A 17524-nucleotide genomic window follows, 5' to 3' on the forward strand; every position below is an offset into this window, starting at 1 on the left:
GCGCAAATACGAACTTGCCAAATTGACCGTGTTACCATGTGGTGACCGCAGCCATTAGCCACCTGACCACGGGTGAGCACGACCCAGCCTCACAGCCTCGTCTAGGATGCCTCTCGCAGCCTTGCTCTCTACACAGATGAGGTATATATTCAGTCACCGAACGTCGATATGAGCAAATCGGAGGATCTTCACTTCAAAGCATTTGGAAGCGTTTCTTCAAGCATGACTTCTTTCCTATTGAGTGATGTGTCGACATCGCCCTCTTCAGAGCCAAAATATGTCACCCAGAAGCAGTGTGTTACTCATCTCAAGCTTCTCTCAGCGTTTGCTGAATTGCGAGATGTAGTTAGCAACAATGACGGACTTTTCGGGCTTCACGGCACAGACGGACATGAAGAGGGTGATGCACAGGACAAATACCATGCCTTGGTTAAGGAGAAGCGCTGGGCTGTATATGTCGCACGGGCTGTGAAACGATACACAAATTGGTGGTTCCGTTGTCTCCCAAGCCCGGAACCGCTTCCTAAAATGGCAGATATTCGCAGAAATGCTTATGCCAATGTCGTCAAGCCTGAGAAAATAGTGCAGTGGCACCAAGATATCCTTCCACCCCTAGGTGGGTGATTCTGATCTCAAACTGACACACTGCTTGCTAAAACAAGACGTGGGATAGATGTTCTTATGGTATGGCACTCGCATATGCTGAATCCACGCAAGTATCTCGAAGACTGTATCCGGTATGGCAAGATGTGTGTTTGGGGTGCGGGTTTCCCTTGGGAGCTTCTTGACCAGCAGATCGATGGCACAACTTTTGATTACACGGCAACTGGGGAAGCGTGCCGGTATTTCGAGTCTCAGGTTGGTTCTAGTTGGGACAACCTTCTTGATCCGCTCACTACCATTGTTCAATGTCCGAACTGCGGCACCGAGGTCATCGTCAGCTGGACAGCGGGCCAAGACGTGACAGACGTCAACCTTCCTTTTGACAACTGCACAGGCTTAGCTGACAAAGGCTTCCGTGCTGTGTGCCACAATTGTGATTACCTTATAGACCATGACCGGCTGAAGCTGGCCAAGTGGCGTCAGGATGTGCGGGTAGTGCGGGATCAGAGTCGACCTATGCCCGGGTGCTTCTACAACTTACGTGGTGTCCCATTCCCAGTGTCCATGAGCTGGAAGGAAGCAGCATTCTTATATCCAAGCCAACTTATCCGGGTTGTGGCGGACGACATCCTGGAGTTTACTGATCCCAAGGCCAATCAATGCCACAGTATCGCCGCTGTGCGCGATTATCTCAGGAAAAGAGTCCAAGAACGCAGAGTCCTGCAGATGGCACACGAGTCACATTTCTCAAAGGTTCAGCCCACTCGGGTTGAGAAGATATGCATCCGTCGGATGATCTCTCGATACTGGGATAACTCTAGCCCATTCTCCTTGGACTTGCTCGGCGCTGTCATCAGACAGGGCAAGTTCATTCAACAAATGGACCGTATCAACTGGCTTAGGTCACCGACTCTCCACGCCACCTTAAACCGAATGATCAGAAAGTACAGTGTCTTCTTCGGGATCATGGCTGATAACCCCAAAGAAATGGCCGTGCCGACACTAGATGTGGATTTGGCATGGCACACACACCAACTTTCTCCCAGACAATATTACAACTATAGCGTGCGTTTAACCAATAGGCCAATGCAGTTCATCGACCACAATGACAAGGTTGATGAGCTAAAACTAACCAATGGATTCGAATGGACTTGCAAAACATACCGTGAGGTTACCGATGGGGAGATCTACAGCGAATGCGTCTGTTGGTTCTGCGAGGCGATCCGCTATCCCGATCTCTACGGTCACTTCCGCTCATCATTATTGTGGCTTTCCGATGCCCGCAAAGCCGTTGATGAGTTGCACAGACAGCATGATCAAGCCTCTAAGTCTGACAGTGGGCCGCACATCTCTATTCACAGTGCTGTCCGCCTTCAGAATAGTGAGGTCAACCGAATAATGAGAGAAACCAAAGCTTTGCAGCTTCTAGAAGCTTACAGAAAGTCACTCAGGCGGGCTCAAAAGCATTCCCGTTCATCCAAGGCGCTTGAATCTGCCATCGCAGCGGTCAACTCTCTTGTCTTGCCAACCAGTCTGACTACGGACTCAGTCGTTTCTCAGGACGAGACAAGCATGTTGTCATCCGAGGAAGATGAGGTCAACCATAAGAATAATCATGAGACCGTCGACGCCATTTCGAATTTCTTCGACGGCATCGAGAAACTTGTAGATGGACTTGAACAGCTGTTCCATGACGATCCTCACTGTACGGACGGATCGCTTAGTGGGCAAGGGAATTGTATTTCAGGAACGTGCGGCTCTTCTATCGCGGCTGGGAACTGTGTCTCTTGTGGGAATGCGTCTGCTTGTGGTGCTTCTGCAGGGTGCGGTGGTGGTGGCGCTGGAGGATGTGGTGGAGGGGGAGGGGGAGGGGGAGGGAGCTCAGGATGTGGTGGTAAGTTCTTCCATGTCTTTATATGAGTTGGTCTGATGTATCACACAGGCGGGGGCGGTGGATCCTGATCTCTTAAACTGCGCCACAGCAGTATCTCAGCTCAATCGCCGGAGAGATCTGCAGACTTGGTCCTGCGGTAGTAACTATATTAGAGAAAGCTCGATTAGTTCATGACCCTCTTCGATCCGTGATAACGAGAAGGAAGGGGAGGAACGAGTCTGTAAGGATGTTGCCTTGATCACCTGACACATGCGTGTATCTTCACATGATCGCTGTTTCCATATGAAGATATGTAGCGCAGATATTAGATGGGAGTTCAGTAAATTGGTATATAATTTAACTGTTTCAGTTCTGATATTATGATATAGTATATAGAAGTAAGTTATCCAAGTGAGCATGCTCGACATTAGATGTTTTGCTTAGCACTCAGACTCAGCTCCTGGGGTATAGTAACGAATGGACGCCTCAGTACCTCTAAAAGCAACCAGCTCAAACAGCTATAGGTGGGTATAAGCAAAGCAAAATCATGATATCATCTCATCTCATCTCCTCAGAGCCTCCACCATATATAGAAGCAAAATCTCGAGCAATATTAGTACTAGTGTCGGCGGTAATCATGTATTAGAAGCATTAATCAACGTTTCACGTGAAAAGAGCGTTGGAATCGAGAAAGTTGCGTGGCGCAAAGCACATGCGCGGCATTTCCAAGTCTCCGTTAGATGGGGTATTCGTAGTCCATGGTGCAATGGACCAATGGATTAGCACTGGAAATTTGTCATGTTTAGACGGCGGAGCGGCCGAAGAAGCGACGGCGACCACTGATGCGACATTGTTAGCATCGAGGTCCACACATTGACGATGATAATGTGACTTACTAGGTAGGAGCAGTGCTATCCTTCCTGACACGGAAAGTGAACCAAAGACCCTGTATCACGATCGTCAGTATGCATCAATAGCCAGCAGGGGGTGTAACAAAACATACCACAAGCGCTGAAGCAAGCCAGACAATAGCGGAGATGAAACTGAACGCTTCAGCAGCCTTCCAGCGACTGCAAGTATTGTTGCGGTAGAGACCACCCCAGTGCCAGATACTGCCACAGCTGAACTTGTGAATGGCGTTGACAAGGATACCAAATGCGGCAAACCACGCAAGGGAGATGATGACGTCAACTGCGGGAAAAGGAACGAGTCAGCAATTGCGGAGGAATAAAGAAGGGACATGTGACGACGTACATGGCCAGGAAAAGAATCCAGAGGAAAATGGTATGAGCCATATCAGGCCAAGGAGGATTGATAACCCGGCGACAACTTCGGTGTAGATCCAGCGGGCCTCAGGCCATGCGTCACCGCTGTATTGGGCAAGGTAGTGACCGATGATACCGGCGACGACCTATTGAAATCGATAACTATGTTAGCGTGAGAAATAGAGAGCAGAATGATTTTTCATTAATCATATTGAAATACATACCGCACCGCAAACAATTTGCGCAACGCGAAAGACAATGGAGATTAGGCGGGAGATAACAGGCATGTTGGCGATTAGATGAGTGGAGCCGAGGCAAATGCAGGGTCGCCAATAGTGTGATGTAGTAGCTGTTGGAGTAAGCACGAAGTAGATAGCTAGCGTCACTGAAGTAGGAACGAGAAGTAAATCGGTAGGATAACCAGCAAGAAGCGACGAGAGAAAAGAAGATGAGGTGGAGGTGTGATTTAAATAATCGAAATGACGATCAAGCAAGCTTCTCAGAGGAGCCGATGATCCGCAACACGAATTTTGCTGGGCGAGGGAACACCAAGAAAGACGAGGGGGGGGGGAATCAATTTCCCTTGCTCATCGACTCCTTTCTGGTAATTCTAGTCTGTTCTGATCACCGGGTCTGCCAGTGACATGACATCGCTTTTGAGACTACGATTGGCCAGCCCACAATCTTGCGTCCTGCCCAACGTTCAGTGCGCAACATTTCTCCTCAACCAGGCTGGGTAACTGATCGACCCGCTGGCAAGAAGTGGATGGGGATAGGGTGGGAAGTTTCTACAAAGTATAAAGTAAATTTTTTCTTCTTTTCAATTCGGTGTGAAGAAACTAAATTAATTAGTGGTCCTTTTTGATCGGGTGAGAGCGTCACAATGCTACGATGGGCTGTGTTTGCGCCGAGTCCGCAGCTCTAGGTACCAAGCTATCATCTTATGGTCCAACTCATAGGCAACCATCAAAGAAGTGCCACATATAGAATTACTCAGCCACATTCTATAACGTAATCGGACAACGAAGCGGCGCGACAACGAGCCGGCGCGGCAACCCTCAACCCTCACAAACAAGCCACCATTCTGCCTACCATATTGCAACGATCGCTTCAAATTGAAGCAATTGAATGCTATATAAATGACTTATATTCAAGCAAACTAGGCGTTGACTTTATCTGGACATTTGAGGCGATTATGGCCTTCCTTATTGCAATTACTGCAGCGTGGTGGCCGACGTTGAGCGTGTTTTGTTATCTGTATAGCCTCAACATCCTTTTTCTGAGCAATATGACGTGCAGTAGAGCCATCTAACGTGCCTCCTTCTTGTAGAAAGCGTTTCGAGGCCTTCTTCTTGTTCTTTTTATATTGATCTACTGCACGGAGTTGATCCAATTCCTGTTGAAGCAGTACAGCATTCTGCATTGCCATTTCTGCACCTTTATAGACCTTTTCGAGTGCTTGATCAGCAATAAGCGAGGATAACCCAGCTTCCTGTAGTGTTTCGATCTCCGCTTTTTGATGATTCAGTTGATAAAGAGTCAAAGGCGTTTTACCAAGATACATAGATTGATTAGATGATGATGTCGAAGGTGGTGGAGGTGTTTGATTCGAATCTTTGAGGTGTTGGAGCACTCTTTGAGGGTTGTACGGAGAAAGCCCTGTTGCAGCAAAACCTTGCTTTATATTCGCTGTGTTAAACGCTTTCGAATACACCTTTTTGAAATGATATAGGAAGTCTTCTTTCTGTATATGGTGGATGCCTTGATCAGCTGCATCTTTGATTCGACGGCCGTACAGGGTCTTTAGCGGTGCAAAACAAGTGACATCGAGCGGTTGAAGTTTATGGGAAGAATGAGGCGGCATGTATAGAGGAATAATTGATCTTTCTTTGCAATATTGGTCGAATTCAACAGTTGAATGGCTTCCATGGCCATCAAGGATAAGGAGACGATACTGGCCCATTGTTTTTGAGGCTGTATAGGCATCAAAGTATTGAAGCCAGTCAAATGCGAGTTTATCATTCGTCCATCCGTTATCACTAACACTGATCCGCCAGTCATTGGGAATAGCTTCAAACCACTTCTCTTGCTGCATCTTGCCTGCAAAGATAATCTGTGGAGGTAGTACACTCCCTCCAGCACTGATTGTAATGATCGAAGTAACCCATTCACGATTTCCAGGTTGTATAGATCTTGCATTCGTTTGACGTGATTCAGTGCCGCAGACAATCTTTGCAGTTGATGCTATTCCCATTTGAAAACCCGTTTCGTCTATATTATAAGTATCGTGTTCAAGAATCCCATATTTTTGTATGGTATTCTGCACTAATCTGAACCACTGACTTATGACCTCGACATTCTCGCACTTCGCACGTTGATAATCAAAACGTTGAGTATATTTAGACTTCAATTCAGCCTGGTGACGTTGAACGAATCGATTGACCCAGCGTTCACTAATAAAGGTGTTTTTTAACTTTGATTTCGATGCTAGAAGGACCTCTGCAAGATATCGTACTTTAGCAATAGTAAGCGGATAGCCTCGTGAATCTAATTCAAGGATCCTGCGCTTCAAGACTAATTCATCATTGTTAGATAACTTCCTTAAATTTGCCTCTACTTCCGTGCGAGGTTTGACGCCATTCAAACGATCTTTTAGAGTGCTTATCTTGACATCAAATGCTGCAGCACACGCCTTTTTGGTAGCAAATTGGCCGCGATTGAAGGCCTCGCAGGCAAGCGCTAGTCTCCTATCTCGAGAAAGACCCTCCATGCGTTTGAATAGCTTCAATATTGACTGAATTAAGCAAGGTTGAATATATCGCGTGTTGTGTTGTGTGGAGGTTCGAAGCGGTGAGGGTTGCCGCGCCGGCTCGTTGTCGCGCCGCTTCGTTGTCCGGTTACGTTACATTTCATCGTATAATCTGCAGAGCGACCTGCTTCAAGGCTGAACCACTCGCTCGCAAGAAAAAAAAGCTGTTGGAAAATCGTACCTATTGCTCTCCACTGGTCCCCATCACTAGGCTATTGTTCCTCTCCACCGCACATCCACCCGCTAACTTCAATAGCGCCCCGACTTTACCCCCTCCGGTTTAGGGGATCGTTGCCAGTCCCTTCTTTTCTCCTAGTGGGTGTGACTGACCCATGTTTATCCCGCCCTGTGGATGGAGTACTCGCTGGAGTCAGTCCATCCGACTGCTCATCTATCCGACCGGATGACCCAAGACTTAATAATCTGATCGGTCACCCATGGAAGGGAAATGGAAAAAAAGGGGAGGATAAAACAACTGAAAAATCAACACTCGAAAGAAACAACCAGAACCGTAAACAGTGGTAAACAGTGGCTGTGACGTCAGGGGAGCTGCGTGGCAGCCTAGAACACGTAGTTTTAATGTGGCGCTGCCAGTAAAGGTTGTTGTTGTTGTACAGGAACCAGTGGGCACGACGTAGTAGAAGCCATTAATTTGCAGATAGTCGGTGATATCTTGTTACTATAACTAAGCTGCCCTCGTAATTAGTAACACACCTACGTCATTTCTTCACATTCCGATCGTCTTGAGTGACAGCAGTCGGGATTCCAAAGCCTGGCCGGTAGTCGGGCCCTTCTCATTAGTGGTGGGTGTTGCCTGATCTATCTACTGCTACTAAAGAACTCCGTAGGGTAGTCTACGAAGTACGTGTTGGCAACAAAATCTGATGACGGAGAACTTAACACTGCTCTAGGCTTCTTTTATTGGTAATATCCTCCGGATTTCACCAACCAGGGGTGACCCTATAAATCGGACAGACCCCGAAGTTCTAGAGTTTTAGCGCGTGGAAACCTTAAGTTTACGGCAACCAAAAGGGGCGCAACGCCGGAGATTCTTTCCACGGGCTTTGGCTGTGTCACATGTCACAGCACGCCCTTGGACTAACTATTTAGAAGACGACATCCCATTTCCGCTTACCCGGCTGGCACATTTCCCAATTATGAATATATCCTAGTTAAATATTTTACAATAACTTCACTATGAGAAGTGCAGAATATACTCTCCTAACTTACCAGCTTATGTTACTATAAGTCATGTAGTATGCCCGCTCGACCTACCAAAATCTGCGCCCTTTATTATGCACCAGTATGAGTTCGACCCATAAACCTGGCTCCACTGGAAACTCCGGAGAACCATAACATCTAGACAGACTTTCTGAACGTGTGTGCTCCTTTAAGAACTGGGACTAGATCATGCATGCTATCACTATAAATCAGATTGATATGCCCCTGCAGGCCACTCCTATTTTGGGAGATCACAAGCACTAAATATGTACAAACTGCCCCTAGGTCGGCCCAGTCGCCTACCACCTCTTGAGAAGCCTATATGGATAACAACGTAACCAAGGCATTCTGAAAGACCTGGCTATCAGAAAAGACACTACCTCGGGGTCTCTACCGTCTTCTGCGAGCGAAGGGAAAGCCTTCTTTTGAGAACTGTATTAAGACCCCTGATTATGATGGGCCGAAGGCCGGTCTGACCTACCTAGCCCATACGTGAGGTTACTACTAGCCAGATGTCTACTGCTGACTGCTGAGTGACCTGAACCCGAGGCTCTCGACCCGCTTTTGGCAACAACGGTCACCAGCAACGTCAATACTGATACTATGAGCAGAATGCTCCGAAATTGTCAGATTCTGCTCCTCAGTGTCCCACAGACTCAATATTGATTGTGGATGGCCAGGGCTCATGGGTGATGTCGCATGTGAGACGGATGCCATCCTGCGGTAGATCTTTCGAGGCGGTTTATTATTAAAGGTGTGATTTTCAGATGTTCAATCCTACACATCATACGGCTGGCCGCAAAGATCTGGCTTTCAACGAGTGACTCTAACGTTAGCAAACATACCATCCGAATAGAACCCGCAAGTAATATCAGGACAACACTCAAACCAGGACCGCAGCGAACGCGAAGAGCAGACTGATATCGGCAGCTACTTGATCAGGGCTCAAGTGATCAATGGCATGCGCATGCTAAAAGAAAATCTTCCCAGGGTGTCAGACTGCCGGATATGGCGATAAAGAATTAATAGAGGTAATATGTATATGGAGGAAAGTCAATCGCGGGCTTCTTGCCGGCAGCCTTAGATCGAGCACATACTGCCATTGACGGAAAGCATAGCCGCAAGAGGGGAGAGACAAAGCCCGCCGCAATCCTGGAATCAGTATCCAATCGCCTCACGGCGAGCACAGCCTCCAGACTGGAAAGACTGTACAGCTGAGCTGCTAGACCGGGATCATTTGAAACCAGCCAATACTGTCCATCCAATGGCCATAATGATCGTCGACGTGCAGCTGTCGATGCCTGCCAGCGCCGCATGGATCATGGTTCGGGCCTAGTCTAACCCCCACTACAAGTGGATACTTGCGGGCAATTCCCCCTCATCACATCAAAGAATCGTCTACACTAACAACAATCCCAGCATGTTAGTGAGAGACAATTGTCACACGAACACGTAGTTGGCACAATGACAGAAACAGGGGATGCCTGTCACTTTGTCTACTTATTTCCACCGTCACCCCGCGCTGCTCCCCGTCCCTCCAAACACCCATCTATGTTTCTGGCCTATGCTAACAATCCCATTCCAGCCCAACCCCCATAAACATGTCCACTGAAAACCACGAAAGCACCTCACCATCCGGTGTCCTCCTACTAGGCAGCATCCCCCTCTCCTCAACAGAAGAAGTCTTCCACAAGATCCCTGCCGCACTACCAGACCGACTCTTCTCCATCCCCGACGGCGAAACAGGCATCCGCGACAACTACATCCGGTGGCAAGTCGACAGTTTCCCCAAAGAAGCCATCCACCAATTCCTCGGAGGAACCGACCTACCCACCAACCATCCCGGCTTCACCCTGAACGACATCAAGCCAACCCGATACGACACAGTCGCACTCGAATCCTACCAAACCTTCCTAAAGCTACTAGAGCAAGAAGTTATCCCACCGGGAGTCCGCTTCCAAGTCTCCCTCCCCCTACCCCTGAACTGCGTGCAGGGCCACACACGCACAGAATTCCACGCGCAGCTAGACCCCCTGTACGAGCAGCGCATGATCGAATCAGTCCAATCCATCATCCAGAACATCCCTGCCCACGACCTCGCCCTTCAATGGGACGTCTGCTTCGAGGTCACAGCGCTTGAGAACGAGCGCGGCCGGCTCCCAGACCCTTTCTTCAAGCCTCATTTCTCGCCAGTGATGGAGGGCGTGCTAGAGCGTATTCAACGCGTTAGCGACATCGCTCTCATCCCCGCTGAGGTTCCACTTGGATTCCACCTGTGCTACGGGGACCTAGGTCACAAGCATTTCGTCGAGCCAGAGGATCTCAGTCTTCTGGTCGAGCTGGCGAATAATATCTTCGAGTGTATTCAGCCTCGTCCGGTTGATTGGGTGCATATGCCTGTGCCTAAGGATCGGGATGATGTTGCTTACTATGAGCCGCTGAAGCAGTTGAAGATGGGCAAAGATTCCAGGTTGTATTTGGGGGTCGTGCATGCCTATGATGAGGAGGGTACTCGACGGAGAATACAGACGGCTAAGTCGGTGGTGTCGGATTTTGGGGTCGCGACTGAGTGTGGGATGGGACGGACTCCAGCTGAGGAGCTGAACAGCATCCTGGAGATATCTAGAAATGCTTCTTCGCCGCTGTGGTTATAGATTTGTGCCGTGCGGTGTGGTGTGTTTGTTGGTTTGGGGCTTTGGAGTACTGCGTATAGAGCAATGGAAAATATCGTCTATTTCTGTTTAGTATGCGGTGAACTATGCGATGAGCATACCTGGACATAAGGAATCTTTCGTGCTGAAACATCTGTGTCACCCGATTGCTGAGTGGCCAGCGGTATGGCGTTTTGATCTACTACTTGGCAACATGCTGTGTTAACAATTTTGCCGGATGGCCGCTAATCATTGCCGTAGCTGACTTTCACCCGATGTAAGGAAGGGCACAAGATCTACATAAATACAGGGAGTGTCCACCAAAGAGCGCACAATGTCCGCTTTTGTTCAGAGTCACAGCGCAGCTGTTCTCATGGCTATTTTCATATTAGGCTATTGGTACATTGAAAGCATGGCGTTAGAGAACACCACGGGACAGCACGCTGTCGTTTGCAGGATATCTCAATTCGCGTCCCTCGAAAGAAAACGAGACGAAAGATTAACGAGTAAGGGAATCCAGGAGGTAAGACATTAACGAATTAGACCGGCCATTCATCTGTCGTACTACACGTGCTTCCGATCAGCAAGAAACCATTCCATGACGGTGCGGAAAACCCCCTTCGCGCCGCTCTCAACCACGTCTCCATGGCAAGGAATCAGGCGATTGAAATCCCACTTGTCAATTCTGCGAATGGACTCGGTAAAAGCCTGCCGATCTCCACTGGACAGGACATACCAGACGAATCTCTTCTGCCAAGTCGCAGGTGAAGAAGCGGACATCAATGGAGAGACCATCTTGGTGAAAACACCTGACGTGGCGCTCTCCTGACTCCTGGAGTACTGCTCCCTCGCAGGCAGGTTGAACAAAAGATCCGCCTCAATGAGCGAGCGGGACGGGCGATGGTAGAAGACAAGTTCGCGCGAAGGGTGGCCATGCACATATTCCGTCTCGAATTCCGCGTCAAACTCTTCCGAGATCTTCTGTTTTCCATTGGCGTCCTTGCGGAAAACATGTTCGAAAGGTGCGGAATCCTTGGTTTTGGGGTTGGCCTGGCGCTTTTCCCAGAGCCCTTCGGGAGCGATAATGGCAGCATCAGGGAATGCCTCCTTCCAGGCGGTCAAGTGAATATGATGTTCCATATCCAGAGCTGCGATGTATTTGACGTTGCCTCCGAGACCGGTAATGGTTTCACGCACTTCTTGAGTCAAATTAACAGGAGAGAAGACGGCGACGGAACCGGTTTCCATTTTGACTATTTTCACCGACGTTGTAAGATACCATTAGCATGACATGCGCACATTAAATTTGAATCACAATGACACCGGGAAAGTGTGAGCCTGAGTAAGAAGAAAGGAAATGAAGTGCGAACCAAGTGTACCACGTCCACCAAACTTGAGCCGACCGAAACGCGCAAATGGCAAGCTTAAGGTAATGACGTTGGAAGTCACATTGCGGATCACCATGACCTCTGAAGAATTGGCGGGGAAGAGCTGGGGCGCCATGATGAATGTTGTGCGGCGGAGCAGCGTGTTGGTGAAACCAAGCTGCGGACAGGTGAAAGACCACGAGAGTCTAGTGATGTGAGAGTGTGTACAAAAGAAGATAAGGTCGCGATCGATCGGGGACGAGCAGTAGCTCTGCCTGGGGAATTCACTCGGGCGTAAAGCCTATGACGTAAGGCACCCAAGGCCCGTCCTCTTGTGTTCCCGCAACCAGCAGGAACAATCTGGTGTTACGTGCCGGGTGAATATTTCCGGAAGGTGCTAGCTATTATCATTTACTATTGTATTTAGCTAACTCCAACTTGCCAGTCCTCGAGGAAAGTCGGACCATTAACTCTTTTTGCATCTCCACATAAGCTGTCAACCACATGCCAATTGTAAGGTACTCAGCTTGGGTGGGGTTTGAATTGGAGATAGAGTTGGGAGCTTGGCTGTCTTTGAACCAATGACGATTTGGCCAGCAGCACTAGTTACCCTCCAGGGACCAGTTTTTATCCCTCTGCTGGATGCAAAACCTTGGGGACAAGCTCTGCCATGCTAGACTAGTTGTGGACCACACTCTGTATCTAGTTCATTCAGGACACCCATACGCCGTGACGAAATCCATGCTCAAAATTCAAACCAACACCGTTCACACCAAATGGGTATCACGTTATCCAGACACATAATCAAAGCACTCCCACAGAATATAAACAATACACAACGCACTTCTCCAAACCCAATCTAGTCCTCTGAAATTAGCCTTGCCAAGATTGTGCTGTATTTTGCGTCTCTTCCTCCCGATGAGGAATGATGGAGTCTTTGATGTCATAGACTTGGATCAACTCTTGCCAGGTCTCAAAGTCGAGTGTGAAAATGGCCTGACGCTTCTTAATGCCCTTTCTCTGGGCCTCACTAGGCGCATGAGGCTTTGCTGAATCTGTTTGGGGATGGTCAATTAAATGCTCAAATCATGTAGGGTACTGAGCAGGACTCACGCAAAGTGGGCATGCCCCGGCTATCCACCGCGATTCCAACCAAGCCGTCCCGGACCAAAAAGCTAACGTAGAATAGATTTTCCACACTTTGTCCGAAAGATTGCGGGTTAATGCAGAATTGGAACAGAGGAACACCTCCATCATCGGCCACATTGTTCCTTGCCATCACCTCTTGCACCGTATCTTCGTCGGGGTCATCTGGCAACTGCGACAATTCTGCCTCTACCACATCTTGTCCGTTGTTTTGGGTTCTAGCCAAAAGTCGATTGATGCTGGCACACATAGTCGTCAAATTCGATGTTTCTTGCCTGTCCAAGTCTTTTTCTTGCAATTCTTGCGGTGCAACGGCCCGTGCTGGGTCGATTCGTTCACGGGCTCTTCGTACAGGTTGCTGCCGGACGCGCTTCTGTACTGAAAGCGGTCCCAGTAGGAAGCCAGGAACTGACGGTCGGGCATTACTGCAGAAACAAGCAGCGCGCCCGAGCCAGTCCCAGTTCATCGCATCCCCTTGATCCTCGTCGCTGTCGTTGGGGTCCATCTGACTCCTTCCGATACCCGTGCGCCGCCGTTGGGTGCTGGAAGGCATCGAAACTTGGGAATCCGCAGGCGCCCGGCGCATGAAAGAGATACACTTAGAGACAAACTCATCCACATCTATTCCTGCACTAGCATCCCCCAGCACCAACTGTGCCGTCTTTTTGTATGACAGATCAGCCGCTTGAACAAGCAGGCGAGAATCGATGGTTGCGTCAGAAGTCTGCTTGACATTCTCAAAGATGTCGTTCGCTTTCTTGATGGTGTCACGCAGGCCATGGTTGCCAGCCTGTAAATATTCATTCCTAGAGTCTACCATAAACCATGTCAGACTCGGCGGTAAGATACAGAGCCACAGCCAGCCTTACCGTTGAGGTCCCGCGTCAAATCTCTGAGGCCCTTACGAACTTGTCGCCTTTCTCGGTGGTCTTGATCCGGATCGTAAAACTGATTGGCACTATTCCGTGTCGCCTGCGACACTTCTTGAGACTGGGTGGCTTGCACATTCGAGTCTCTTGCTGATAGTCGAGCTCGCTTAGCTCTACGGGCGTGTGCCATCGTTTGCGGCTGGTTTCTTTTGGTGTTCCCTGTTGCACTTGAACTATTCTCCTTATCGGATGGCGATCCTTGCGACACAGGGTGGTTCGGATATGTAGAGGAAAGAGGAGGTGCCATCTCTAGCCGCCGGGCAGATATTCTGCGACAACACACCGTTGGGGAGGAGGGGTTGACAAAGAACACGATTGGGGCCGCCTCAGGTCGAGTGGCTAAAGGGTAGTAAGACAAAGGACAGATACAAAGAAGGTCCTGAATGAAAAGGAGGCATAAGCAGATGCGTTGCAAACCAGCATGAGCTACGGGCTCATCGAGTCCTCGATAGCAACCCGTGATATCTTTCTCTCCGGGATATTTCTTTCTTGGTCGCCAAACACAGGCAAATCCACCGAAGCGCGCGTTGAACGCGTGGTGCACGTGATCCTAGAGGACCCCGCGTCATTGCTAGCTGTTGCCCCAGGCCTCCCGCCAATCAGCCGCTGCGGCTCCATTGGGTCTCCGGCCGGAGCTCCCCGTCCAATGTCACCCGCCGCTCACTTCCCCGGCAACCCAGTCCCTAGTCCTCATTTCATACTTGCAATGAAGGGTGTGTAGTTACATATACGGTGGACACAAATGGCCCTGAGCTAACGATGGAGGCCTTTACCTTTACCGTGTCCACTCAGGTGGATTTTCCAATTCATGTGAAGATGTATGTGTGCTTTGATTTCCCTTGATCCAATAACAATGGAGTAAGTTGGCTAACTTTGGATGGATGTAGTGGCTCGTTGGAAGGAAAGCAGAAACAAGCGCCTTTCTCCCTCCTTCTGAAGCATCCAGAATTGCGCCACATCGGTTCCGCGCAGAATCCCGTCTCCGACCTCTTCGTGACCATCCAACTATGGTCAGATTCCAAAGCCTTGGGAGTGCCTTTGCAGACCTCATATAAGGCCTTCAAGTCCGCTCGAGCCTGGAATGAATGGCTGCAGCTGCCGATATCAATAAAGGATGCTCCCCTCAAAAGTCAACTGGCGATTACCGTTTGGGATCTCTCCCCATTTCGCGGCGAAGGAGCGCTCGGACACTATGTGCCTTTTGGCGGAACGACTATACCGTTGTTTGACGGAGAAGGAAAATTGAAGATGGGCAGGCAGAAATGCAAGATATATCGTCACCGAGCTGCGGATGGTTTCTCCACAACGACAACGCCGTCAACAGCGCCTCCGAAACGTCGGAAGAACAACGCCCCAGATCCGCTAGGCCCATCGGAAGAGGAGATGGAGCTAGAACGCATCGAAGTTTTGATAAAGAAGCATGAGATGGGGGAAATACCACGCATTGACTGGATGGACCAACTGGTCTTTCGCCAGCTGGAAAGGCTCAAACTCAATGCGGAGGAAGCTGCAAGGAAACGGGCCTTACGTCTGAAGGCTACGAAACAGAAGCGCTCGGAGCATGGCGGGGATGAGGACGACTCAGATGATGACGAAGTGGACGATGAGAACTTCATTCTCTACGTTGAGTTCCCGCGCTTTGATCACCCCATCGTCTGGTCCGATCATGAGTACCCAGCTCCTCCAATGTCATTCTACTCCCAAGGTGCACCTGCAAATGCAAATCCCGCACTGAAGCCCGTACCGGAAGTTCGCTTTGGTCCGGGAATAGAGGGCGCGGATGGTGGCGGTGTCATCAGAATATACGACCCTGAAGTTGGTCAAACCGGTAATCCATGTGAAGACAAGCATCGGAGACTGATCCGTAGCCATCGGACGGGCATCATGGATCGTGATTTGAAACCAAACCCCAAGATTCGCGATGAACTCAACGTAATTCTGTCATACGAGCCCACGCAGGATCTCACCGCTGAGGAGAAAGACCTTGTTTGGCGATTCCGATACTACCTAACCCGTGAGAAGAGAGCGCTGACTAAGTTTGTCAAGTCGGTCAACTGGAGGGATGTTGGTGAAGCGCATCAAGCCGTCGAGATACTGCCCAAATGGACCGAAATTGATGTAGACGATGCTCTTGAGTTGCTTGGACCGACTTTCGATAATCCTGCAGTTCGTTCATATGCAGTTGAAAGACTGCGCAAGGCGGACGATGAAGAGCTACTTCTTTACCTGCTACAACTTGTACAGGCTCTGAAATATGAAGAACACTCTCACGGTGATGTTGATGACGCCGCCCACGATTCGTCTTTGGCCAACTTCCTTATAGCCCGCGCTGCGAACAATTTCAAATTGGGCAACTACCTACATTGGTACCTTATGGTTGAATGCGACGATGCAGGGCCAGGAACATTGTCAGCACAACGTAGACTCTTCGCACGCGTGGAATACTACTTCATGGCTGAGCTCGAGAAAGTCCACCCGGAGCATCGCAAGACCCTCCTGCGCCAAGGTGAACTAGTCACTATACTCACAAAGATCGCTAAAGACGTCCGGTTCTCGCGCGAGAACCGGGTCCTCAAGATCGAACGACTGAAGCAGTGCCTCAAGGATCCGAAGAACGACATGCTACACATCGACCCTCCACTGCCACTGCCCCTGGACCCGGAAATCCACGTCACCGGGTGCTACCCGGACGAAGCAAACGTCTTCAAATCCTCCCTCTCTCCTCTCCAAGTCATGTTCAAGACCTCCGACGGACGAAAATTCCCCATCCTTTTCAAAATTGGCGATGACCTCCGCCAAGACCAACTTGTCATCCAAATCATCATCCTAATGGACCGACTCCTCCAAAAGGAGAACCTCGACCTCAAACTTACCCCCTACCGTATCCTAGCCACCAATTCCACCGCTGGCGCCGTCCAATTCATTCCCTCGGCCTCCCTGTCCGCCATCTCCGCCAAATACAAATCCGTCCTCGCCTATCTCAAAGCCAACAATCCAGATGACAGTGAACCCCTCGGCGTTCGCAAAGAAACAATGGACACCTATATCAAATCTTGCGCCGGCTACTGCGTAATCACCTACCTCCTCGGCGTCGGCGACCGCCACCTCGAGAACCTCCTCCTCGCCCCCGATGGCCACTTCTTCCACGCCGACTTCGGCTTTATCCTCGGCCGAGATCCCAAGCCGTTCGCACCCATGATGAAACTCTGCAAGGAAATGGTCGAGGGCATGGGCGGGACTACTTCTCCCTTGTATCTCCAGTTCAAGCAGTATTGCTTCACGGCGTATACTACGCTACGCAAATCGGCGAACCTCATCCTTAACCTGTTCAGTCTGATGGTTGATGCGAATATCCCTGATATTCGGGTCGAGCCCGATAAGGCTGTCTTGAAGGTCAAGGAGAGGTTTCATCTGGAAATGTCGGAGGAAGAGGCCATTCGACATTTCGAGCAGCTTATTAGTGATAGTGTTAATGCTATCTTTGGTGTTGTGATTGATCGGTTGCATGAGTTTGTGCAGGGGTGGAGGGCTTAGGTGGCTGGCATTTTTAGTGGATTCCTAGCTCATTCTGCTGTTTCGTTGAAGGGGGTAAGGAGTTTATGGCGCATACCACCGATTAAATGGTTCACTGATGAATTGATTGATACCCTGCCTTTGAAG

The 17524-nt window shown here is 49.5% G+C and overlaps 6 protein-coding genes across 6 annotated transcripts; 3 read left to right on the plus strand and 3 right to left on the minus strand.

The window, feature by feature from the left end:
* Nucleotides 1–222: 222 nt before the first annotated feature.
* BO87DRAFT_388498 (uncharacterized protein) lies at nt 223–2975 on the plus strand (the record flags this gene model as incomplete). Its single annotated transcript, XM_025624860.1, has 4 exons — nt 223–616; nt 674–2497; nt 2866–2874; nt 2908–2975. The coding sequence occupies 4 exons, from the start codon at nt 223–225 to the stop codon at nt 2973–2975; spliced, it is 2295 nt and encodes a 764-aa protein (XP_025477566.1).
* Nucleotides 2976–3071: 96 nt separating this feature from the next.
* BO87DRAFT_440652 (MARVEL domain-containing protein) lies at nt 3072–4028 on the minus strand (the record flags this gene model as incomplete). The annotated part of the gene is made up of 5 exons (XM_025627967.1): nt 3072–3315; nt 3373–3422; nt 3480–3667; nt 3731–3887; nt 3966–4028. 5 exons carry the CDS (start codon nt 4026–4028, stop codon nt 3279–3281), a joined length of 495 nt encoding a protein of 164 aa, XP_025477567.1. The 3' UTR covers nt 3072–3278.
* A 5042-nt stretch (nt 4029–9070) lies between these two features.
* Nucleotides 9071–10707, plus strand: BO87DRAFT_378382 (uncharacterized protein). The gene has a single exon (XM_025623783.1). It carries the CDS (start codon nt 9373–9375, stop codon nt 10423–10425), a length of 1053 nt encoding a protein of 350 aa, XP_025477568.1. The 5' UTR covers nt 9071–9372; the 3' UTR covers nt 10426–10707.
* A 54-nt stretch (nt 10708–10761) lies between these two features.
* On the minus strand, nt 10762–12025 carry BO87DRAFT_378384 (uncharacterized protein). The gene is made up of 2 exons (XM_025623784.1): nt 11793–12025; nt 10762–11675 (listed from the first exon to the last, which is right to left on the minus strand). Exons 1-2 carry the CDS (start codon nt 11923–11925, stop codon nt 10987–10989), a joined length of 822 nt encoding a protein of 273 aa, XP_025477569.1. The 5' UTR covers nt 11926–12025; the 3' UTR covers nt 10762–10986.
* Nucleotides 12026–12261: 236 nt separating this feature from the next.
* On the minus strand, nt 12262–14340 carry BO87DRAFT_338932 (non-structural maintenance of chromosomes element 4 family protein). The gene is made up of 3 exons (XM_025620608.1): nt 13805–14340; nt 12903–13748; nt 12262–12844 (listed from the first exon to the last, which is right to left on the minus strand). Exons 1-3 carry the CDS (start codon nt 14109–14111, stop codon nt 12663–12665), a joined length of 1335 nt encoding a protein of 444 aa, XP_025477570.1. The 5' UTR covers nt 14112–14340; the 3' UTR covers nt 12262–12662.
* A 200-nt stretch (nt 14341–14540) lies between these two features.
* On the plus strand, nt 14541–17524 carry BO87DRAFT_417536 (phosphatidylinositol 3-kinase VPS34). Its single transcript, XM_025626824.1, has 2 exons — nt 14541–14682; nt 14752–17524. The coding sequence occupies exons 1-2, from the start codon at nt 14624–14626 to the stop codon at nt 17396–17398; spliced, it is 2706 nt and encodes a 901-aa protein (XP_025477571.1). The 5' UTR covers nt 14541–14623; the 3' UTR covers nt 17399–17524.

The sequence above is a fragment of the Aspergillus neoniger genome (genome assembly GCF_003184625.1).
Source record: "Aspergillus neoniger CBS 115656 unplaced genomic scaffold BO87scaffold_25, whole genome shotgun sequence".
Lineage (NCBI taxonomy): Eukaryota > Fungi > Ascomycota > Eurotiomycetes > Eurotiales > Aspergillaceae > Aspergillus > Aspergillus neoniger.